The sequence below is a fragment of the Eurytemora carolleeae genome, unplaced genomic scaffold (genome assembly GCF_000591075.1).
Source record: "Eurytemora carolleeae unplaced genomic scaffold, Eaff_2.0 scaffold973, whole genome shotgun sequence".
Classification (NCBI taxonomy): Eukaryota; Metazoa; Arthropoda; class Copepoda; order Calanoida; family Temoridae; genus Eurytemora; species Eurytemora carolleeae.
In genome coordinates, this window is record NW_019396951.1 from 1 (window position 1) to 26,359 (window position 26,359).

Genomic DNA, 26,359 nt, shown 5'->3' on the forward strand with positions numbered 1-26,359 from the left:
CTAAATTTAAAAGCGTTTATTTTCTTTCTCCAAATCTTACTTCCATGATCTTATCTTTATATTACTTCCAATACACCCTGATAATATCTTCTTATCTCATCCAGTCTTTCTTCAAATCTTACCTACATAATCTTATCCTTGACTTACTAGGAGTAAGATAAGGATAAGATTATGGAAGTAAGATAAGATACACTCATGATAATATTCTTCTTTACCATCCGGTCTTTCTTCAAATCTTACTTCCATGATCTTATCCTTATCTTACTCCCAATACACCCTGATAATATTCTTCTTATCCCATCCGGGCTTTCTTCAAATCTTACTTACCTTGATCTTATTCTTATCTTATTCCTAATATTTCCTGATAATATACATCTTATCCCATCCAGTCTTTCTTTAAATCTTACCTCCGTGATCTTATCCTTATCTTACTCCCAATACTTCCTGATAATATTCATCTTATCCCATCCAGTCTTTCTTTAAATCTTACTTACCTTGATCTTATTCTTATCTTACTCCCAATACTTCCTGATAATATTCATCTTATCCCATCCTGTCCTTCTTCAAATCTTACTTCCATAATCTTATCCTTATCTTACTCCCAATACACCCTGATAATATCTTCTTATCCCATCCAGTCTTTCTTCAAATCTTACTTCCGTGATCTTATCCTTATCTTACTCCCAATACGCCCATGATAACTTTCATCTTATCCCATCCAGTCTTTCTTTAAATCTTACCTCCGTGATCTTATTCTTATCTTACTCCCAATACTTCCTGATAATATTCATCTTATCCCATTCAAATCTTACTTCCATAATCTTATTCTTATCTTACTCCTAATACTTCCTGATAATATTCATCTTATCCCATCCAGTCTTTCTTCAAATCTTACTTACCTTTATCTTATTCTTATCTTACTCCTAATACTTCCTGATAATATTCATCTTATCCCATCTAGTCTTTCTTCAAATCTTACTTCTGTGATGTTATTCTTATCTTACTCCCAATACACCCTGATAATATTCATATTATCCCATTCAAATCTTACTTACATGACCTTATCCTTATCTTACTCCCAATACACCCTAATAATATCTTCTTATTATATCCAGTCTTTCTTCAAATCGTACTTCCGTGATCTTATCCTTATCTTACTCCCAATACACTTATACGAAACTTTTGTATGGAGTATCATTAATCTTGAACGTTTGATTTCGATATCCAATGTGGGAATTTTTAAATTTGAAGATTAATGCTTAATCCCCAACTTTAAGATTTTTCACCACGGGATATCGAAGAGGAACTAAACTAATCTGCATAAGACGGAGAGCAAGGCTAAACCCCTAGATTCACAATATAAAAGTTTTCACGTCTGATAATATTTAAGCTTATTACAGCATCCAGTCGTCTTACCTTATATAATCTTATCCTTTTCTGACACATCTCAAATACTGTACAATAAATCCGATCATTGTTTATTGTTACTTGACCAAATATTGGCTAATTTACATTGAGAACTAAATCTAACGCGTACATCCAAGAAGATAAATACAAATGCAAAAAATTGGCTTGATTTGTAGGTTATGTAGTTCTGTGCGCATAGACAAGTATATGCAAAAAGTACATTTCAGTTTCTCCCATGGTCAGATTTAGAGATAGAAGTTTCTAAAACATCAATTAATTTTCTTACAATCATCATAAACAGATTTGGTAATTTGTTTTTTTAAATGGTTCTACTGGGTTTTTCTTAATTTTTACTATATCATCCCATAATTGTGAAAATTATGGATTTTTCGGGCTAAAAATGGGAAGATAATTTTTTTCTTTGCTTCTCATTTAAAAACCCTTAAAGATATATGCTGATCAAAATAGTGAACTTGTTTATCATGACTTCTAGATAATTTTCAACATTTTGAAAGTGCTAGCACTAAAGCTGGCCATGGGAGAAGCTGAAATGTGCTTTATGTACATATTTCTTCATACGCATGAAGCCATATAACCTACAAATTAACTACAAATTAATTGCTTTTGCATTTATTTTTCTTGGATGTACATGTTCTATTTAGTTCTCAATGTGAATTAACCAATATTTGGCCAAGGAAAAATATACAATAATCAGATTTTTTGAACAATTTGATAAACCCGAAAAACCTAATAATGGAGTAGTGCTGGCTTTTATGATTCTGGTTACCTAATGTATTATGTATTATGTGATAAAGAATGGTCTGAGGAAAGTTGTTGAACATCTTGGGAAATACTTAAATCAAATTAGTTTGAAACAACAAATTGTATAACTAAATCCGTGGAAATGAAGAATGGGAAAAGTGGGTTATACAAAGCAGTGAATTAGAAGAGAAGAGAAAAAAATGATAATTTAAAAATCCGTCAAATTCTGAAAAGTTAATATTTGTTTAAGAACTATCAATATTTCATAAATAGAAAATCTGAGTTTTTTTTGTGTCCATCTAAAAAGAAATTATTGTAAAAATCATGGAAAAAAACTGGATAAAGCATATTAGAAACGTATTGATCTTCCATCGAAAAAACAAAAAATGAAAACCAAAGAATATGATGGATGGAAAATTAAGTAAGTGTAAAGGATAATGCCACAGGTCTTAAAAGATTACAATAAAAAGATTCGAAAATGATTTATAAATCGAGAATCAAGATGAACTAAGAAAGGAATTGAGTGTTTGCCATAAACCAAAATTTTATAATTTCTATATCGTTTGCAACCTGATGGTGTAAACCTTTGATATTTCAAACTTAGACTTCATGATCTGACAGGATTCATAGTTTGAAATATCTATGGTTTCCGACATTGGATTGCAAAGATATATGGATTACAAAATCAGAGTTTGTGGCAAAGACTCAATTCCTTTCTAAGAAAATGGGGAAGGAGAGGAGAAAGAGAAGGGAAGTATTAGTTGTAAGGAGAAGAAGAAGGATGGGATAGGGCAATGAGGAGAGGGAGGGGCATCCCCAACCTTCTCGAAATATCCCTCATAAACTCTTCTCTGCATTATCCTCAAATTGTTTATTATATAATTGATACAAGAGCAATTTCGTGCGAACGATCCTATCTCCATTTATAATACGGACACAAAGAATTATGAGGAGCGACATGACTACAGGGATATTAGTCTCTCCGCCCCCCTGCTGCAGTAGGTTCCCTAGTATTTACCCTTTTATTAGCTTCAAATTAGGTTTTTTAGACGGAGTGTCACGCTTACTGCAACACGTACAGTTAAAACTGCAAAGTGTAAACTGTACACTGTACACTGTGGAACCTCACATGACCCCAGGGAAAGTTTATGGATGCTAAAAAATACAAAAATTTGTGTCCAAAAGTTTTTTACTTTTATTAAATTTTGAAAATGCGCAAAAAACTTTTTGTTATTGTTTTGTAATGTACAAAGAGAAGATGTTTACAGATAAAGCCACAATTTAAAGCTGAAATAGAAGATGGTCGCAAAGTGCCCTAAGAGTCTAGTATAGATATTTCGTTTTTTTGTATCCAATTATCCAATAAACGTCAAAATGGCTGAACCAATTGGATCCCAATTTTTGTGTGGCAACTAACATGACCCCAGAGAAGGCTTATGGATGATTAAAGATAATAAATTTTTATAATGATAATATCATTTTTGAAAATACGGAAATTTAACCAGAAAAATCCGCGAAATCCGATTTACAAAGAAAAATGTCTACTTGAAGATAGCTAAATTGGCACTAAAAAGGGATTCTAGTATTACTTACTTTAACGAAATTGTCGTTAAATTAAACCCATTGGTTTCTCGGCAAACCTGGATTGGTAAATGAAGAAGGGGTTTAAAGGTCGTCTTATCTCTCCCTTGAAGAATTCTCCTCTTTACAAAATATTAGCTCGGAAACCCAGCTTTGTCTGGAAATTAGACTTAGCATATAAAAGTCAACCTACTCAACTTAAAATTTTAAAACCAAGATTATATATATTGAACTTAAAGCGTAGAAACATTTATAAATTACACTAAAGTTTACACAATATTCTGTACTTGTAGGACAACATAAACTAAATTAACAAAACTACGAATTTATTAAATTTATATAATCCATATGATTAAAGCATATTCTAAACATTGTCAGACAAACTACAGAAATATTGGAGTAAAAAGATTTTTACATTCATAATTTATTCATCTTACACCGTCCTGTCATATTTTTTTACCGTTCTGTGTCCTTATTTAATGATTTTGAGCCGCGTCTTAAATCCGCCCAAAACCGGTTTTAATTGGACGCCAGCTTAAATCTTGAAACAATGAAAACGATTTTAAGTGGAACCAACCATATTTGAGCCGCGGCTTAAATTTTTAGACCCCTTTCAGAAACATCGGTTCTTATAAAACCTTGGTCATATTTATCTGTATATACAATACATTAATCTTTGAATGTTTGGTTTATTAGATTTATTTGATACAAATATAATCTACCTATATGGGAAGAATTGAAAAATGATGATAGGACGGAAACTTGAATGGATTTAGTATATCAGAGAGGGGAGAGAAGCTGTAGTACTCTACTGAGACCCGGAGATAGACCCAGAGACAGAGAGTGAAACATAAAAGGCCTAAAACCCCTATGAATTCAATCGAGAATAAAATCTTGAATCTGAAAACCATTGTTATAATCTGTAAGGGTGGGACCATATGGTACTATTATGATAAAAATGTTAATATCCAATTTGCACGCGTTTTAAAGTTTCTTTATCTTTTAAGGTTTGTAGAAAATATATTTTTTCTCTTACTTTTAAATTTCTTAAGCACATTACGTGCAAGCAAAAAAAAACTTTCAAAATACAGTTTAATCCATAATTTCGGAGACATCTAAAGAATTCAGAAAATGTCGTTTTCTGCGCCTACTGATGATGGAATACTGCAGATATTTAGTTCTTGAATTGAATAGTTATATGGAGCGCTTTAAAACTATTCCCGCATATTTCATGGTTTTTTATCTCATTCTACAATTACTGAGATTTAGGTATTACAGTATAAAACCAATAGAAAAATTGTCAAGACGGCATTTTATAAATTTTTTCGAAATCTCCGTAGTTCCAGGTTTAACTTTATATGAATTGAAATCAGAAATCTTTCTTGAAACACAGAAACACGGAAACACGTTGAAATAGCTCCTGCACCCCCCCCCCCCCCGATAGAAAAAAGTTTATGGCTCTGGATCCAAAAATACATGTAAAAAGTGACAAATGGGCAGTATTAAGTGGTGCATGGCGCACCTTCTATTCTTGTTAATATCGCTTGCTATGAGCCACTAAAAAACAAATGCCATAAATTTGGTTTGTAGTTCACTAGAATTTCCTTAGAGGGGGTTGGTTCATTTGGTGTACAGTCCCGTTTTGCCTGGTATAATCTGTATGTGTACAGTCCCGTTTTGCCTGGTATAATCTGTATGTGTACTGTACAGCTCGCTCTAGCTGGTTACATGTCGGCACAGTTCTTAAAATGAACCGGACTTAACAATGGTAGGCTTTAATGAACAGTTTTGGATTTCTGCAGTAAAAGCGAGCAAGAAAATAGTTCAGATTTATTCTTAGATATTGTTAAACTCGTATGTTACCTTTTGTGAATATTTTTGTGAAAAATAAGTTTATTTAAAAATAGGTTGAGGAGAGAAACTATAGCTTTCATCTATATTACGTGTATGTGTGTTTATCTTATATATATCAGTAAGTAAGAACTAAGCTGATAGTAATAATATTTGTAAATAAACCCAGTGGTCTGAGACAAATATATAGATAGGAGAGATGCTGACCACGAGATATTCAGGAACCAATTTGTTCCAGGATACTCAACCTTCCTACTCTTCATACTCAGGATACTAAACCGTCCTAATCTTCCTACTCCAGGACACTAAACCTTCCAACTCTTTCTATTCCAGGATACTAAACCTTCCTACTCCAGGATACTTAACCTTCCTACTCTTCCTACTCCAGGATATTAAACCTTCCTACTTTTTCTATTCACGAATACTAAACCTTCCTACTCCAGCTTACAAATCCTTCCTACTCTTTCTACTCCTGGATACTCAACCTTCCTACTCTTCCTACTCTAGAATACTAAACCTTCCTACTCTTCCTAATCTTTGGATACTAAACCTTCTTACTCTTCCTACTCCAGGATACTAAACCTTCCTACCCTTCCTACTCCAGGATACTAAACCTTCCCTCTCTTCCTACTCCAGGAGACTAGACCTTCCTACTCTTCCTACTCCAGGATACTAAACCTTCCTAATCTTCGGATTCTAAACCTTTTTACTCTTTCTACTCCAGGATACTAAATCTTCCTACTCTTTCTACTCCAGGATACTAAACCTTTCTAATAATGGTTCCTGGATAACAAAACCTTCCCAATCATAATCATAATAAATATTGCCAATCAAAGGTCCAGGATACTAAGCCATCCTAAACGTGGTTTCAAAATAAATTTTACAGATAGACAGTGTAGATTATACACAGCTTACCAATTTTCTGATTTTCAAAATCCTCCCACGAAGATAGTCCTAGAATTAAACATTTAACATTAAATTTATTTGTCAAAATCTCAGCTGAATAATAATACAGTCAGCAGCATGGTTTGGAGCAGCTTATAAAAACATGAGAATAATTTAATATGATGACTAGTCGGGAATCTTGGGAACCTTCCTAACCCATTATAATCGTCAATTAATGTCGGCTCTCTACACCATCTCAGAAACGAGATGTATGAGCGCTCTTTTTATCCTGCTATAGGATGACTAGGAGGGTTTCCTATCCCTTGAGCTGAGGAAGCGCCGACATTGACTTCTGTTTATTCTGACACATGGAGAAACTTGGAAGAACTTGTATTCCTGGATTACCGAGGTTCCGGAGATATTTGACGGGTTGGAGATGAGGATGTGACCAGGGAGAGAGGAGGAGAGGAGGATGGATAGGGACATGGAGATCGAGGAGAGGAGGGAGGAGAATGAAACCGTTCTGACGTCATTTCCTGCAGGGCGGTAGATGCTGCAGGGAGGGAGAGGGGAGGTAGGTGAGAGCTAAGGTGTGATGGGTGGAGGAGAGGAGAGGATGAGAAAAGTGAGGGATGAGGAGAGGGTGGGAGGGGGGTTCCTCCTCCCCCTGGGAGCAGTTTATAAGGAAAAGGACGTTGAAGAGAATGGGCCGCGGCGGCTTGCCTGTAATACATATCTAGGGTGGACAAGGGGGAGAGAGAGGGAGGAAAGGATGGATGGTTGATAGGCCAGGAATAGCCTAGTCCTCGATACATCTGCTGTAGAGCTGCAACATTTCCAGCTTCTGTTAGCAGCTCTATGCCAACAGCAGTCTGGCGCTTCCATTTTGTCCTACAAGTACAAGACAATGAAATAGTTGATAATAGACTGAAGAGTTGATGTCAGATTGAATTCAATGGGCGCCATTTTGAAAAATATTAGATTGGCGTCATTTTGAAAAATATTAGATTGGCGCCATTTTGTGAAATCCATCAGCGCCATTTTTCAAAATTTAATCGGCAATATTTTACTAAATTCAATTTGCATTATTCAAGAGTGAAAGTTTTTTGAAAGATTTTATTTGCTGCCATCTTAAAATATTCAGTCGGCACCCCTTTCAAAAGTCAGGAAAAAGTAAATTTCATTTTTTTGAAAATTTTACATGTTTTTAATCATAACTTCCTCTTCTTAAAGAGCTATGGAAAAGAACAAAAATTATTTTCTTTTGCAGTATGTCACCAAATTTAGCTCTTCTTATTATTGTGCTTATTGCCAAATCTAGAGGTGCTCAGAGGTCACAAAATCGTGTTGGTGATGTACAATGAATTTGACCCACTACGACTGTCCAAGAAGCGCAATTTGAGATAAAAATCCTTTTTATGTTTTTTTCACCTTCTATTTTGATACCAGGTTTTAACCTGAGTATCTGTTAGGTTTAGTTTAGCTGCCAGCTCCATCCTATCCTGGACCGAGAGGTATTTCTGCCTCTCGAACGATGTCTCGAGAGTTCCAAGCTGGTGATCAGAGAACGCAGTTCGAGCTTTTCTCTGTTTCTTCGAATAAGACGAGGAGGAGTGGTTCGAACCTGATAAGTCTTGACCTAAAATAAAATAGAAATGTTATTAATTTTCTTCCAGTACAGTGATGCAGTGATAACCAGAAAACTCTAAAATAGAAAGACGACTTTTAGAATCAAGTTTTAACCTTAAAATGTCCAATGAGCATAAGATACAGCAATTTGATAAATTAGTGATTAAAAAGTGTTTGCTTTGTAACAACATCAAATCCACTTCAGTATTGTTATAATGTCGTCTTTCTATTCCATGGTTTTCTGGTTCTCACTGTAGATACATATTACATAGTTATTACATAGCAATTCACCAAAATAATTGTTTTATCCAGTAGTTGTAACAAAACTTAACACTTTTAAAATATTTTTGGTTGATTGTACGCTTTATGAATATATTTAAATCTTCAATTATAATAAAACTTTGAGAATGGTTAAAGAGATTTTAGAAGTAAGTGATCAACATTTAGAAGTACCATGTCGAATTCACAACTATACCCTTTAAACCTCTGAGTAACAATGTTTGTAGATATCATTGTTTTACTATTTTGAACAGTGTTCTTTCCTATCAATTTCTTCATTATCTTGTACAGCATACTTCCTTAACAGCGTTTTATACAAACGTATAAAAAGCTATCAAGCTATTCAAACATATATTATATATACGTATATATATATATATATAACTATCAACTTGACACTCTCAATTTGAGATCATTACAGTATTTACTATCAAGCTCTAATCTAAAGATATGGAATAACCTGCCTCTTGACTTATAAAGTAGAAGTATATTTAGAAATAGACTACAAAATTCTCTTCTTGAAAATTACATTACAATGTGTTATAAACCGAATTGCTATTCATGTAAAACTAATTAGACACGTTTTAATATGCTTTGATATTTGTTGTGTACATGTCAGAAAATTACTTTAAACTCTAGTTATTTTGACAAATGTATATTTTGAATGATTTTTAAGATTAAATGTATTTTAAAACAAATTGAACAATAAAAAATTCTATTTTTGTTTACTGTCAAAGACCCTCCCCTTAAATATATTCTTGTGATAAAAAAACTTTGATTGAAATGTCAAATTTAATGCAATAAAAATACATCGAATATGAAGTCATAATTGAGATAATATTTTGAGTAAACTCCGGGTATTGAATAAAGTACTGGAAAAATCATCAATCATCCCTTCTCTGTCCCTTTCTAACCCTTCTCCATCCTGGTAAAAAGGAATGAGAACGTGATCTCGGAGTAACATTTTAACCGTGAAAATTGAGCCAAACCTCAAAATTACTATAAACCTATTTTTAACTCGGGTTAATTTTCAATAGAAATTCTATTGATTTATAAACCAAATAAACATTATTCAAAGATACCCGTCCCATAGTGTTGTTCCTAATCCTAACTATCTAATCTATCTAATTAATAATCTAATCATCAGTTTATCCAGAAATAATATTTTATTAATTTTGTTCATATAAATATATCCTTATTGTATTTGTTTAAACTATTAAATGTGTCAGAAAGACTTTTAACTTTTAGAATTTCCCCCCCCCCCCCCTCCCCTTCCTGATAGATTTAAATGTTAATAAATGATGAATGCATGTGCTCTGCCAGCAATCAGCATGAATTAGGCCGGTGGATGAATGCTCCCCCTTTGTCCTGAATCGTATCCTGGGCGTTGCCGCGTTCCATTTCCATCAATTTGCAAAAACTTCATAAATCTGGTTGAGGCTGTGTCACGCCATTTTGATTTTTAAAATGGCAGTCCATCGATCAGATTTTGTTTGGGATAAATCAAAATTTAAATTTATTTAGATTTTGTGAATTTTAATGTCTTGTTCTGGTTTAAAAAGCTCTTAGGTGGAGTTGCATTAACTTTTATAACAATTAATAATAATATTTTGATAAAAAGTGAACGAGGGTGTATGCTGTCATAAGTGCACGGTCTGTCAAAATTAATTATTTCAACGGAACACGGTTCCCTCCCCTTAACTCCCTCTCTCTCTCTCTAAATCTATCAGTTTCGTATCTTTTGTCTAGTTTTGACAAATATATTTTGCTTTTATATTTTCGATTAGAGGCTGTCAGCAGACAATTTTAGATATTTTAATAAAAGAGATAGTTTTTAAACTATTAAACTGTTAAACTACTAAACGACTAAACTACAAAACTACTACTACTACTAAACTAGACTACTCAACTATTAAAAACTAAACGACTAAACTACTAAACTGCTAAACTGCTAAACTACTAAACAACTTATAACTTATAAATACTAAACGACTGAACTACAAAACTACTACTTCTAAACTAAACTACTACTACTAAACTAAACAACTAAACTTCTTAGCTACTTAACTATTAAAAACTAAACGACTAAACTACTATATGATTAAACTACTAAGCTATTAAACTACTAAACTACTAAACTAAACTAAAGTATTGCATGTTTATAGCCTGATAAAATAATCATGATAGTTTGGTAAATATGAGTGTTACTGCTGTAAAATGTAAATGCAAGGTTCGAAACGTTAATTTTTCATAAACAAACATAAATCAAATTAAGGTTTGAACTTCCATATAAGGACAATATTATGTGAGGTGGGGCTGAAATAAATGTCATGAAATCCGAGAATTAATTTTTAATAGGCTTTAATTAATCCATAATTATTAATTGACGACTAAAGATAAGCAAATGCAGGTGTTTTCAATAGATAAGGTGTTAGTAACCGTAGATTGCAGAACTGCAGCCAATAATGTTATAGTTCAGAGAACGTAGATCTTTCGCGCATTGAATCTTCAAATTTGACAGAAAATTATAAATTTTAGGATGGTTTCCGATCTAGCTAGAAAATAAGGTACCGTTGAGAATCGGACGTTAACTCTTTGAGAACAGAGTCACTTGAATTTCGAAACACAGTCCGTTTACGCAGTTTTCAGAATTTGTTTATGATTATTGCGTATATAATGGAGAATTAAAACCTTCTGACTATTCCCACATGTAATTGTAAGCAGTTGTAAAAACCATTTGTTAGTTTTGGTCCTTGGGCTATATGTGTCGNGGGGGGGTTGATATTTAGTTTTATTTGATTTGCATTTAGTTTACCGCATTGCTAAGTTGCTTACAGCAACCACAGGAAGCTTGGAATAAAACCTGATAATAATTAGAACTATTCTTTATAGTAATTTAAATTAGGGGATTTTAGGTTGTTACTTTATGCTGTAGGATTTTCTCAACCCTGTTTTATTTTAAAGGGACTGTTAGCGAAACATGACAGGGATTGTAGGAACAACGATAATCAAATTATGTATCGATCGGGATTATTTTAATTTCTATCTCATGTTTGAGGAATTTCAAGATCCATAGTTGAGCGTTTTTCATAAAAACACTTTAAAAACTTAAAAATAAAAAAGTAGAGACTCAACTCAAAAAATCCTGAACGTTGAGTCGAAAAAATTTCCAGTTAAAAATTTTTGGAAATTTGAAAAGAACAAATTTAACCAGATAAAAAATCATATTTTTTAAATTACTTTTAAAGACTTATCCAAAGAAATTGAGTCTTTGTTACAAACTTAAATAACCCCCATATCTTTGCAACCAGTTGGTGTAAACCTTTGATATTTTAAACTTTGATTATTTGATCTAAAAGGATTATTAGAATTGAATAACGAAGGTATACAACACCGGATGCCAAATTTAAAGAATTTGAGCCGCAGCTTAAATTTAAGCCGTCGCTCAAATATGGTTGGTTCCACTTAAGATTGTTTTAATGTTTCTAGATTTAAGCCGGCACTCAATTGAAACCGCTTTGTGTGAGATTCAAGCCGCGACTCAAATTCATTAAATTTGGACACTGGTTGGACAAATATAATTATATAATAATTTCTTTGCTCAAAAGTTTTTCTTACCCGACTATGTATAAGGGGGATAAAAAGAAAAACGGGATTGGTTTCCTTGAAACAAATTAACATAATTTTCTTCCTCCTAATATTTTAATCAGTTTAATTTGAAAAATTAAAATTTTAAAAACAGGAACTTCGTTTCTTTTACAACGAATGTGCAGAAGTTGGAATCGGGGGGGGGGGGGATGGACGAAGCCCCCTATCCCCTATTTTTTGTCTCCAGTAATTTGGTGATACCCAATATTTTCTATCCCCCTGATGTCCAAACTGCGGGGATGAGTATCCATTAACCCTCCTTTATATTCCTTTCCCTGGATTACCCTGTGTAGTGTTGGCTATTCCCCTAGCCTCCCCTTCCCTAGTTCTGGTCCCCCTATCCCCGCCCCTGAATAACCATGTGTGTTAGAGAAAGCACCCCTATACCCCCTCCCTATCCCCTTGATGCCCCTGATGGAGTCCCCTTAGCCCCCCCCCCTTGAAAGTCCCTGTGTGGCATTATTATGGTTTGATAAAATGGTTTCGACAAACCAACTGACGTACTCTCAATTAGCTGAAGATTTAAGCACTAATTAATAAAAGAAACCCTGAGGCAGTCAGGAACTTTTTCGTGACAAATCATTTTTCCTACTTAGCTTAAAGTTTGAGAATTGAGAAAACCAAGAATAAAAAGATGATTGATTGATTAAAAAGGAAGTAAACTAGGTTTTATAACAAACTTAAAACATAACAAACCAGAATTAAGAGACACACAGAAAGGTTGTACATAAAAATATAGGTGCAACAGAAAAACATCCTAAAATTGAGATTGGATGATCTACTACGTATGATTCGTATGATAGGCCAAAAAGAAAAAAGATAGACAGGGTTCACCAGAGAACATTATTTAGAGATAGACAGGGTTTACCAAAACATTATTTAAAGATAGACAGGGTTTACCAAAACATTATTTAGAGATAGACAAGGTTTACCAAAACATTATTTAAACATTGACAGGGTTCACCAGAGAACATTATTTAGAGATAGACAGGGTTCACCAGAGAACATTATTTAGAGATAAACAGGGTTCACCAGAAAACATTATTTAGAGATAGACAGGGTTCACCAGAAAACATTATTTAAAGATAGACAGGGTTTACCAAAACATTATTTAAACATTGACAGGGTTCACTCGAAAACATTATTTATATAGACAGACAGAATTTACCAAAACATTATTTAGAGATAGACAGGGTTTACCAAAACATTATTTAAAGATAGACAGGGTTTACCAAAACATTATTTAGAGATAGACAGGGTTCACCAGAAAACATTATTTAGAGATAGACAGGGTTTACCAAAACCATTATTTAGAGATAGACAGGGTTTACCAAAACATTATTCAGTGATAGACAGGGTTTACCAAAACATTATTTAAAGATAGACAGGGTTTACCAAAACATTATTTAGAGTCAGACAGGGTTCTATAAAAATTTAAAAACAGACACTTTCTGATAATTAGAAGAAATAATAAGAAAAAATATGTACAATATCTACAATGAAAATTATGATAAAAATGATAATGATGACAACAATTTTTAAAGCTGCAATAAAATCTTTTATTGGGAAATAACATTAAATATCAAAATGGATAAAATTACATTCATACTAATTAAAATATATGATTGCCATTATCATGATTTTAATATTCTTTAAATTCAGTTTTAAATCCCCAGCACGTGTTTTTCTCCAGGTACTAATTAGAGTACAGGTTGTAAAATTAAGTTCTGGAGATATCATTCAGATTTAATTAATGTTCAGCGCATGACAGAGGGAGAGATATGTTTTTTTTAATAGTGGAAACGATTTTTTGTCAGTTTTGATGGTAAAAGATAAATTATGCATAATCAATTATGAAACCTAAGACGAACTAATCTCAGGCAATTTTTACAAAGAGCTTTTGTTCAAAGAGAAGGAAAAAACCTCACCTTTCTCATCATCCGCCTCTCCATCCTCCTCCGCCTCGTTATCTGTATCTGTCTCTGTATCCGCCTTCTCCGGGTCGGAGCTAAGGTTTAAAGGAAGACGAGGAAACAGTAGGCGCATATCTAATCCTTTCTGATCTCTGCTCTCTAGGCTGCTGTTTAATATGTCCGTGATCATAAACCTCCGCCTCGCCTGCAGGGCGGAGATTTCACTTCGTTCTCCGCCCATTTGGAAACTCTCACAGATTCCAGCAACTTTGGTTTCTTCACGAGAATCCATTTTCAGAGTTATCTTTGGACAAGGATGGGTTGAGTTTCTCTTGATATGTGTGCAACCCACCGGAGTCAGGACGCGGAGAAAATTTTCAGGTTATTAACTTCCGGTTCTCTCCGGGATCAATTAGGAACTGTAGCAAAACTGCCAAACTCTTGCAGGGGTTTGAGCGAGGAAAACCAGTGGACCGCTCCCCCTCACAATCCAAAATTACACATATCAGAAGTAATTACCGCTATTGACATCCTCTCCGGTTTGCCGCTGAGTTTGGAGCAGGCCTGGATCCAACAGCGACCCGTCCCGTCCTACCTACCATGGGCTGGAGAGCGCGTACCGGCCGGAGGGAAACCAGCTCAAAATTGCCATTTTGATCCGTGTTAGATGTAGAGCAGTGCTTATGCTTGGTGTGGGGCGCCGTTCCAAGCAAGCTCCGCTCCGACCAATCAGAGGCCGGGACGAGGCGATGGTTCGGAGATAACTTTGGAAATAGAGATGAATCTCTCCCGTCCCTGCGCTTGGTTGCTTCGCCAAGTTGTTCTTTTTGGGAAATAAGCGGGCGGAACAAGCTATACCCAAGGCAAGGTCAGCTACATTAACTTTTTATAACAGAATCCTCGGAAACAGCAATTCTATCATAATTTCTCCGGGATAAGGCAACCATGTTGACTGGATTAGAACGGATCTGTTTATCCGGCTCTAATAAACAGTAGACAAGATGCATTAAGATAAGCACAGTAAGAGTTTCATATTTATCCTTTTTCGAGTTTTAAATATATTTTGTTACATTTTTCTTCCCAGTATTATTTGATCGGTCCTAGAACGCCTACCTGGAGAAGATAAGGCCTAGGTTCAGTTTAAAGGAGTATCTTTAACCTTTTTGCTCATTAACATACTTAAATATATATTCATGACTTATCTATATCTATAACGATATTGAACCACTAAAGGATTTAGATTCCAACTTGATATAACGATAAAGAGAAATGCAGGATAACCCACTGAGAATAAGATTACGAAGACGACTGTACAAATTTTAGTCTTCTTTCCTAAAATATGATAAATATAATAATAATTGAAAGATAATAATATAAAAAGATTGTAAACTGAAAGATAATAAACTGAAAAATTATAAACTGAAAGATAATAAACTGAAAGATAATAAACTGATAGATAATAAACTGAAAGATAAAAAACTTAAAGGTAATAAACTGAAAGATAATAAACTGAAAGATAATAAACTGTAAGATAATAAATTGAAAGATGATAAACTAAAAGATTAAAAACTGAAAAATTATAAACTGAAAGATAATAAACTGAAAGATAATAAACGAAAAGATAATAAACTCAAAGATGATAAACTGAAAGATAATAAACTGAAAGATAATAAACTCAGAGATAATAAACTCAGAGATATTAAGCGGAAAGATGATAAACTGAAATATAATTAACGAAATATAATAAACTGAAGATGATAAACGGAAAGATAATAAACTCAGAGATAATAAACTGTAAGATAATAAATTGAAAGATGATAAACTAATAGATATAAAACTGAAAAATTATAAACTGAAAGATGACAAACTGAAAGATAATAAACGAAAGATAATAAACTGAAAGATAATAAACGGAAAGATAATAAACTCAGAGATAATAAACTTAAAGATAATAAACTGAAAGATGATAAACTGAAAGATTATAAACTAAAAGATGACAAACTGAAAGATAATAAACTAAAAGATAATAAACTAAAAGAAGACAAACTGAAAGATAATAAACTAAAAGATGATAAACTGAAAGATTATAAACTGAAAGATGATAAACTTAATTTTAAAAATTTAAGATAGACATATTAAAAGCATTTGTTCAGAGTACTCCAATCACTTCCATTCCTTCCATTATAAAGTTCCGGTTTAAACAACTTGTAAAACTAATTGTGCTATACTAGTATCAAATACTCGTAAGATTGCTTATTATCTTTTTATTCCACGGTTTTATGGGCTCACTGTACAGTGAAAAATTTAAAAGACAATAAATTAAATCTAATTAACAAAATGTTATAAACCGTGTTTACTCAGACAAATTGAATGTAAAATGAAGAAATAAACCCGAAGGAAGATTGGAGTAAAATTCTCACGTATTCTGGCAGTGTTCCTACCTACCCTGAGAAGGTTTGTTCTAGCCCGGCACGTACTCTTTTATTGGAGCAAGGATCATAATTATAGAAGGTTAGGTTAACCTCACAGTGTTCAGTAAACACAAGATTTTTGCAATACTAAGGATAATTGTGGAATTACTTGTTTATTTAAAAGTTACTCCGGGAAAGTGAGGGAGGGGGGGGGGGCAGAGGTTAGGGGTTCTGTAAATTAAAAGTATTGAACTGAAACTTAATTCATTAAATACCCGCTAGATGACCCCAGTGTATAATTAAAGTTGAGTTTATAATGAATTATCTGTAATCTGGAGAGTAATCTTCTCCTCTAACCTTAATCTTACTAACACACGTGAAGTCAATTCATTTGATTGGTTGGGTGGCGAGAGAACCAACCCTCAGGATAAATCCTAGAGTTCTGCTAGAACCCAACCCTGGCACCCTGTGATTCAATACCACTTGGAGACGGCACCCTGTTGAGATTAACTGAGGTTAGAGTGAAGGATTAAACCCGGAGAAGCATGGCTTTAATTCTCCGCACTTAAACCTAGGCAGTTCTTTAATTTTGTATTTCATGGTTGGATGGGAGTTAAATCTAGTTTTATTATCCAAACCCCTGCTGCACTGGTTCCATACTTAGCTCTATATACCCATACAGTGTACACACGCCAACAATAAAACCCCCCCATTCCATCCCTTTCAACTCTTCTTTAACTAATTCTGTTATATCAACACGTTTAACAATGTTTTCAACCCTCCCCCCCACCCTCTGAACCCCTCTGAACCCTCCTGAACCCCCCTGAACTCTCCTGCACTCCCCTGAACCCCCCTGCATCCCTTTGAAACCCCCTGAAAGGTAAGGATGAAGTGAGAAAGGTTTCTCTCCGGGTGGTTGTAATATTAGTAATAAACCTTTAATAGAGAACCATGTTTTACAAACCCAGGAGTTCTCCTGCTTAAATTTTTATCTATCGGAATGGAACCGTTGATACATAAATCAAGATGAATATTCAAGAATATATTCAAATATTTTCAATGTAAACCTTCGCGCCTTTTTTTGAAAATTCAAATTGAATTTATTTTCCCAAAATTTTTTTTTACAAATAACCAAAGATAAAACAGTATATAGATTGGATATGTACGTAGTGTACACTAGGAATTGAATTCTCCACTGATTCTATCCAAGGGGTCACGCAGTACGGTTTAATCTGTACATACAGTGTACGCTGGTTTATTTATGCAGACCCCAAATTAAACATTTGTTCTATTCTCTAGAATATCTTATGAAGTTACGAAAAATGTTTTCTTTGCATATATCTTAACCTTAAATGCTACTAAAGTCTATCTTAACTCTAATTGCTACTAAAGTCTATCTCAACCCTAATTGTACTCAAGGAGATATTGAATAAAAGGAGGGGGCGATAGGGTTTCCGTACACTTTGCTGTGACGTTTTTGGACTGCTGAAGAACTAGTTTTTGCTTAACAACAATAACAAAGGCAGCCGATCTAATGTAATTGTAAATAAACATGAGTTAGTAAACTGTGAAAGTAGTATTATCTTGTTAAAAAAAGATTGAAAAAGTTAAGAATTTTAGTTTTATACGAAAAGATCCTTTTTCAATCAAATTCAAGGTTATCCGCCCCTCCCCCCCCCCCCTTTATAAATACGCCAGAGATGCCAGATGTCTGTTTATCATTTGTGTTATTGTTTACAATCTTTATTATTGCTGTTACGCAAAAACTAGATCTTCAGCAGTCCAAAAACGTCACAGCAAAGTGTACGGAAACCCTATTGCCCCCTTCTTCTATTCAATATCTCTTTTGATTGTACTAAAGTCTATCTTAACTCTAATTGCTACTAAAGTTTATCTTAACTCTTATTGCTACTAAAGTATATCTTAACTCTAATTGCTACTAAAGTCTACCTTAACCCTAATTGAAACTAAAGTCTATCTTAACCTTTTTAAAGAAAACGTGTGAATGTGCAAATTTCCTTTGACCCATAATTGACTAAAATGTTAAACTTTACCTACAGAATCTACATTTGTTGATTTGATCCAATTATGGGACAATCGTTTTCAACTTTTTTTATTACATTTGGGACTCAGTCAATATCGACGTTTTCGGAACTGATGAACGGATATAAATATCAATTATAAAAACCGACGTTTTTGAGACTGATGCACGGAAATAACATCTGTTATAAAAACCGACATTTTCGGAACTGATGCACAGATATAAGATCAGTTATAAAAACCGACGTTTTTGGAACTGATGCACGGAAATAACATCTGTTATAAAAACCGACGTTTTCGGAACTGATGCACGGATATAAGATCAGTTATAAAAACTGACGTTTTTGGAACTGATGCACGGAAATAACATCTGTTATAAAAACCGACGTTTTTGAGACTGATGCACGGAAATAACATCTGTTATAAAAACCGACATTTTCGGAACTGAAGCACGGATATAAGATCAGTTATAAAAACCGACGTTTTCGGAACTGATGCACAGAAATAACATCAGTTATAAAAACCGAAGTTTTCGGAACTGATGCACGGATATAAGATCAGTTATAAAAACCGACGTTTTCGGAACTTATGCACGGAAATAACATCAGTTTTAGAAACCAACGTTTTCGGAAACAATAAATTTTCATTCTTTCTTTAAAAATCATATCTCAAAACAAAGTATTCGTCAATTTGGTGATTGTTTTGAACAGGCTCCCAATCAGACAAACAAAACACAATGCATATATTGAGTTTGACTAGGATGATAATAAACCAATAATGTAAATCCTCTCTTCTCTCTTCTACCTAATATAATTCTAGTACGGAGCCAACACTTGGAAATACATCATTTTGAGACGGTGTGACCCCTCCTGGCACCAACACTCATAATTCTTAAGAATGGGAGGATGATAACATAATCAGAGACCGTCCTGCCAAATCAAATGGAGCCTCATACATGATGGACAATAGAATACTTGGTAATCAGTCTCCGGATACATGCATACACTTATACACATGTTCTTAACCTTACTTCGGAAGAAAATATACATGTAAGTATAATATACATAATGAGAATAATAATAATAGTAGGTGTGTGTATTTCAAACTAGGTTTAAGGGATGAGTACAAGATCTATTTATTTATGTCTAGAAATACAAAAAGGAGAAAAATATCTAGGATTGGGGTAAAAGATCTATGTTATCTGTACATACTAGCTGTACAATGTATCTAGGATTGGGGTAAAAGATCTATGTTCTCTGGACATACTAGCTGTACAATGTATCTAGGATTGTGTGACGTGTACGAAATGTCTAGGTAAATAAATATATCTGTAAGGTTTACAAGATGTACATACTAGCTGTACAATGTATCTAGGATTGTGTGACGTGTACGAAATGTCTAGGTAAATAAATATATCTGTAAGGTTTACAAGATGTACATACTAGCTGTACAATGTATCTAGGATTGTGTGACGTGTACGAAATGTCTAGGTAAATAAATATATCTGTAAGGTTTACAAGATGTACATACTAGCTGTACAATGTATCTAGGATTGTGTGACGTGTACGAAATGTCTAGGTAAATAAATATATCTGTAAGGTTTACAAGATGTACATACTAGCTGTACAATGTATCTAGGATTGTGTGACGTGTACGAAATGTCTAGGTAAATAAATATATCTGTAAGGTTTACAAGATGTACATACTAGCTGTACAATGTATCTAGGATTGTGTGACGTGTACGAAATGTCTAGGTAAATAAATATATCTGTAAGGTTTACAAGATGTACATACTAGCTGTACAATGTATCTAGGATTGTGTGACGTGTACGAAATGTCTAGGTAAATAAATATATCTGTAAGGTTTACAAGATGTACATACTAGCTGTACAATGTATCTAGGATTGTGTGACGTGTACGAAATGTCTAGGTAAATAAATATATCTGTAAGGTTTACAAGATGTACATACTAGCTGTACAATGTATCTAGGATTGTGTGACGTGTACGAAATGTCTAGGTAAATAAATATATCTGTAAGGTTTACAAGATGTACATACTAGCTGTACAATGTATCTAGGATTGTGTGACGTGTACGAAATGTCTAGGTAAATAAATATATCTGTAAGGTTTACAAGATGTACATACTAGCTGTACAATGTATCTAGGATTGTGTGACGTGTACGAAATGTCTAGGTAAATAAATATATCTGTAAGGTTTACAAGATGTACATACTAGCTGTACAATGTATCTAGGATTGTGTGACGTGTACGAAATGTCTAGGTAAATAAATATATCTGTAAGGTTTACAAGATGTACATACTAGCTGTACAATGTATCTAGGATTGTGTGACGTGTACGAAATGTCTAGGTAAATAAATATNGTTGGGTACAGGTTCTAGATGTATCTAGGGTTAGGTACAGGTTCTATATGTATCTAGGGTTAGGTAAAGGTTCTAGATGTATCAGGATTGGGTACAGGTTCTACATGTATCAGGGTTGGGTACAGGTTCTACATGTATCTAGGGTGAGGTACAGGTTCTAGATGTATCTAGGATGGGTACAGGTTCTACATGTATCAGGGTTGGGTACAGGGTCTAGATGTATCAGGGTTGGGTACAGGTTCTAGATGTATCTAGGGTTAGGAACAATTTCTAGATGTATCAGAGTATACGAGGGATACAATGTGTCTTGGGTTGAATATAAATTATAGGTAAATCAGGATGTACTATGAGTACAATCTAAGTTGGGTTTAGAATTTAGGTACAACGTGTCCAGGGTTAGATATAGAATCCGGGTGAAACGTGTCTAGGTTTAGATAGAGATATACCCTAGCTGCACTCTCCACTAAGCGCTACTATATCTTCGGTCCGACACACACCGACAGCTTAGTTGAGGATAATCAGGGTGTACTATGAGTACAATATTTCTAGGGTTGGGTTTAGATCAGGGTACAAAGTGTCTAGGTTTGGATATAGTATCTGGGTATATCCGATTGTACTATGTACTATGAGTACAGGATCCAGAAGCTGACTCCACCCAAGCAGAACCACTCATTACATCATAATCCACAATATTAGTCCTCATCAAACCTCAATCTAGGAGCAATTTATAAATCTTCATTTATCATTTTTATTTCACTACTATTTTTAGAATACAAGGAGAAATTATCAAAAAATCTGAATTGTGAATTGTTAGAACGGCAAAATGTTTCAATGTATCAAGCTTAGCAGATTTCTTTTGTAAATTTTCAAGAATTATTAAATTACATATTTTTGTTGTTTTTATCATGAACAATCACAGATATTAGCAGGACCGTATTAATCCGCTGAAATGCGTTTAATTCCATGTTCGGTGGAAGTAGGAGGGTGTAGAGACATGAGTAAACATCCTTGGGTTTTATGTGAGAACATTCTTGATTTGTATAAACCGTCTTCTCAGATCAGATTCAAGAACTAACCTATCATTTGTACACCATAGAACCGCACACTGGTGTTATTTGTTTAATATAATGAACGGGTTGAATACTAGAGTAACATCCTCTCCGGGTCTAATTACAGACCCTCTCACCCCGACACTAAAATTATTATAACAAATATTTGATGAATATTGGTGGAAGGATTAAGGACGGGCAGGTGAGGATAATTTTACTCCGACAGTGTCCAAACCCTGCACAGATTACGGTAATCAGAGCCTACCCGGATAAATATAGAACCCTGATCCTAAACCTTGTAATCATATCTCCTACTGGGAGTAAGGATGAAAGCGTGCGCTCTAATTTCTCCGCTATTTACTCTCCTCTTCAATTATAATTGTAAACAATAAACGTTTGACTAAATAAAAGGTTTCCAAAATAACGTATTTAACTTCAACCCTGAGAACTACATGAGACAGGTTTAATATCTGTTTACAAACCTTGTATCCTTGTATACAATGTGCAGGGTGGAGTGAGAAGATAAAACCTAACCCCTATTCTTCTCCTGGACAAGGAACCATACAATGTCGGTGTGTTGTATACTCCTAGTCATAATCCTGTAAACACCCCACTTTGGAGACATCAACTCCCGTCTAATTGAGAGTAAAGAAAGAAGTAAAACAGAACCGAACCCTGTCATTCAGAATACAAACTCAAGTAATTCTTCTCTTAATAACCAGCTTTACCTTTGCGGATTCTTTTAGCTCCGTGAATAGCATAATACTAGGGAAGATGGATGTTAAGAGTTTAGTTTCTCCGGGTTCTCTCTCAACCTGCCTTGAAAGCACGGGAACCTAAACCTTCTCTGTCATTACGCACACCGGGACTCCATAAAGTGACAAGAACAGTATTCAACTCGCCTCAAATTGTCCTACAATGACCATTTTGAGAACGGTTGCCCCCCGCGGGTAATCAAGGTGCTTGAAAACCTATTATTTCTGAATTTGAGACCCGGGGCTGAACCCTGATACCAGATGTACCCCGTCCCATCAAATTGTAGCTTTTAGTCAAATGGCCAATTCCGAAAATGAAGGGATAGAACAGTTTTTCGCTTTGATCTCCTGATCCTACTGCTTTTCTGATATCAATTGCCATAATTTAACAAAATTTGGAGTTGAACTCTTCTCAACCGACGTAATCCATCTCGATTCTAAACCCGGAGCAGATAGAATCCTGCAGGTTTAATTCCATTATTCACATCCAGGATATTTCTCCTTAGATTCGTCTCCGGGTGGATTTGAGAATATCAGTCCTGGGTGGCACAAGTTCAATCTCAAAGTAACTGTAAGATTAATCTCAAGTAACCTTCTATGTAAAGATGGGAATATCCGATTTACAAAGGTACCCTTGAAACCTTTAATCTGATCAAAATGGTGGAAGATACCGTCGTTTTTCTTACTCAAAATATGTTTAATTTTGATAATGTCTCCAGTCATTCTTACAAGCAAGAAATGCGATAGTCACTTTTGCAGAGAAATCACGAATCAAAATAAACAGTTTTCAAAAGCAAAAACATGGAGTTCTCATTCATACTTAATCAGACAATCAGACATCTCAGAATGAAGGATTTAATCAGACATCATAGAATAGAGGATTTATTCAGACAATCAGACATCTTAGAATGGAGGATCACTTGAAATTACGCGCAGAGTCTCTTTAAATCTCATGCTTTCAGAATTGTAAAAAATTATTGCTGAAGACCAATTTNTTAGATTGACAATGAATGACAAGACTATTCATGATGATTAAGATAACTCAGACTTGTCAACTTTGACAAGGTTTGACAGGTTGGATAAACCTATTTCTCCGGGTACTACTGGATAACTACAGGAAGGATGAAAACGCCCTTTAATTTCCCAGATTGAAGAGAAACCGTGAATATTAAAATACTAAATTATGATTTCTAGCGGAACTAATTAAATTAATGAAAATAGTGCTAATTGCTGTAGGAAACTGATAAAATCTTGAACACCTCGACTTTACTCAGGTATAATTTAAACAAATACAGCTTTTACAAGGTTTAAGTTTTACTTCATCACTTGAATAGAATAGAATAGAATAGAATAGAATAGAATAGAATACACTTCTTAGTTTTCTTTTTGGAGCATTCAGGAATTAAAATAGTTTTTATTACATTTTTTAGTTTTGTTTATAATTTATAGAAAAGATATATAAATTTGAAAAAATCACACTCCACTAGACTGAAGGAGAAGATTACATCTGTGTGACATTACTGGTAGGACTTTTGTGACCTCGTAGCTCCTTCAGGGGTTAGGCAGTTTTGTGGATATCAATATTTTTATTATGAAATATTATTTTATTTAGTTTCTTCATATTCTCCATTTTTTTCGAATCTTTTAAATCAAAATCTACACAAATGCTAAGACCCTAAAAGAAAACTCGGGAGTTTCGTTCAACGATACTCTTTTAAATTTGGGGTTGTTTTGTCTATGAATGTGCTACGAGTTCATTAGAAAAGAAAGAAATGGACTAAAAATAATATAAAAATAAAATCAGTCTTAAATTTTAAATTCCCTTCGCGGATTTTGAGTTTTTAAAGTTTGAAAAGTATTGTTAGATCCTGGGACACCTGGCCTGTCAATAAATCTGTTTAGCTCTGATCTAAATCTACATATCCAGGATTTGTATTGAATATCAGGGTAGGGATAAAAACATGCTAAACTCTCTCCGTCCTGCTCTAAAAAGCCTGGCATTATAACACTTCCTGTGACGGATTAAGGATGTAAACACAGTGTGAACGAGAAAACTGTGCAATATGAAGAAGACATTAAATAAATAAGTAAAGTGTATTTGATGTTGCACAGCAATATTTTTACTATTTAGATTAAAGCTCATATAAGTCGTCTTCCTATAACAAAGTTTTCTGGTAATCACTGTATACAAACATTGTACGTTTCTCCTCTAGCATTCCCCCCCATTCCCATGAACCCGTCCCCACCCCTTCAACCCCCCCCCCCTTCTAATCAGATATGCGAAGGTGTGTGTGGAATTATTGAAGATAGGTTCGGAATGAATGGCAATAATCTAGGAATGTTTATCACTAGTTATCATAGCTCCAGGGTTGGTTCTCTCTTAATATCCTTCTCTGGGTGTTCTAATGAACACAGGGTTTTCTCTTTATCTGATCCTCTTTAAATATCTTAATAATATAGGTTTTACATTCCGTCCAGCTGGTTTGAAGGGAGGGGGGGGGGGAGTAATGATCTATTTTAAATCCTATAGTTCAGATTGTATCACCGATTGAGCCTAGTCTTACACTGTTATAATTATCTTTATGATATGGTTTGCACCAGCTGAGTTCAATTTTACAACCATCTTTACTAACTTAATCTTTCATATTATATCTTTACTACTCCTTCAGTAGCAAACTCTTTCCTTGCGCTTTTTCTTACGTTACTTTTTTAGATTCTGCACACATCTCTTCTACATGTGGTCACAGCCTGTAATTATCCGAATTCATTACTATATTTTCTTTTAACCTTAGCCTCTTTATCCTCTTTTATCATTCTTTATCCTCTTTTATCCTCTTTTATCCTCTTTTATCTTCTTTTATCCTCTTTTATCCTCTTTTATCCTATTTTATTCTCTTTTATCCTCTTTTATTCTCTTTTATCCTCTTTTATCCTCTTTTATCCCCTTTTATCCTCTTTTATCCTCTTTTATCCTCTTTTATCCCCTTTTATCCTCTTTTATCCTCTTTTATTCTCTTTTATCCTATTTTATCTTCTTTTATCCTCTTGTATCCTCTTTTATCCTCTTTTATCTTCTTTTATCCTCTTTTATCCTCTTTTATCCTCTTTTATCTTCTTTTATCCTCTTTTATCCTCTTTTATCCTCTTTTATCTTCTTTTATCCTCTTTTATCCTCTTTTATCCTCTTTTATCTTCTTTTATCCTCTTTTATCCTCTTTTATCCTCTTTTATCTTCTTTTATCCTCTTTTATCCTCTTTTATCCTCTTTTATCTTCTTTTATCCTCTTTTATCCTCTTTTATCCTCTTTNGCCCCCCCCCCATATATGCCCCTGGACCCGGGTATTCAGGCCCCCTGCCACGCCCCCATTCAACCTGACAGGGTTAAGCCTATCCCGTGACGACTCAATTCATTACTCCGGCAGCTGGTTCAGGATAATATCCTGATAATGGGGTGTTTAGCAGTCAGAGTTAGAACCCGGAGAAATAATCCTCAACCCGGAGAACAATACGTCCCAGCAACGGATCTTTATTATAGGGTTAATCTAGATCCTCGTTGTTTATTGAAGGGCTCGACTTCACCATTATTGGATAACAATAACACTGGATTCAATTATTTGTTGATTTATAACAGGATTATTTAGATCAGAAGGAGGAGCGTACAGATAGATAATCAGAGATGATAAACAGATACATACGTAAACGTACAGATAGATAATCAGAGATGATAAACAGATACATACGTAAACGTACAGATAGATAATCAGA

The 26,359-nt window shown here is 34.2% G+C and overlaps 1 protein-coding gene across 1 annotated transcript; it reads right to left on the reverse strand.

The window, feature by feature from the left end:
- Nucleotides 1-6,561: 6,561 nt before the first annotated feature.
- LOC111710452 (homeobox protein B-H1) lies at nt 6,562-14,413 on the reverse strand. Its single transcript, XM_023484547.1, has 3 exons — nt 13,971-14,413; nt 7,918-8,125; nt 6,562-7,377 (listed from the first exon to the last, which is right to left on the reverse strand). Exons 1-3 carry the CDS (start codon nt 14,245-14,247, stop codon nt 6,888-6,890), a joined length of 975 nt encoding a protein of 324 aa, XP_023340315.1. The 5' UTR covers nt 14,248-14,413; the 3' UTR covers nt 6,562-6,887.
- Nucleotides 14,414-26,359: the final 11,946 nt, after the last annotated feature.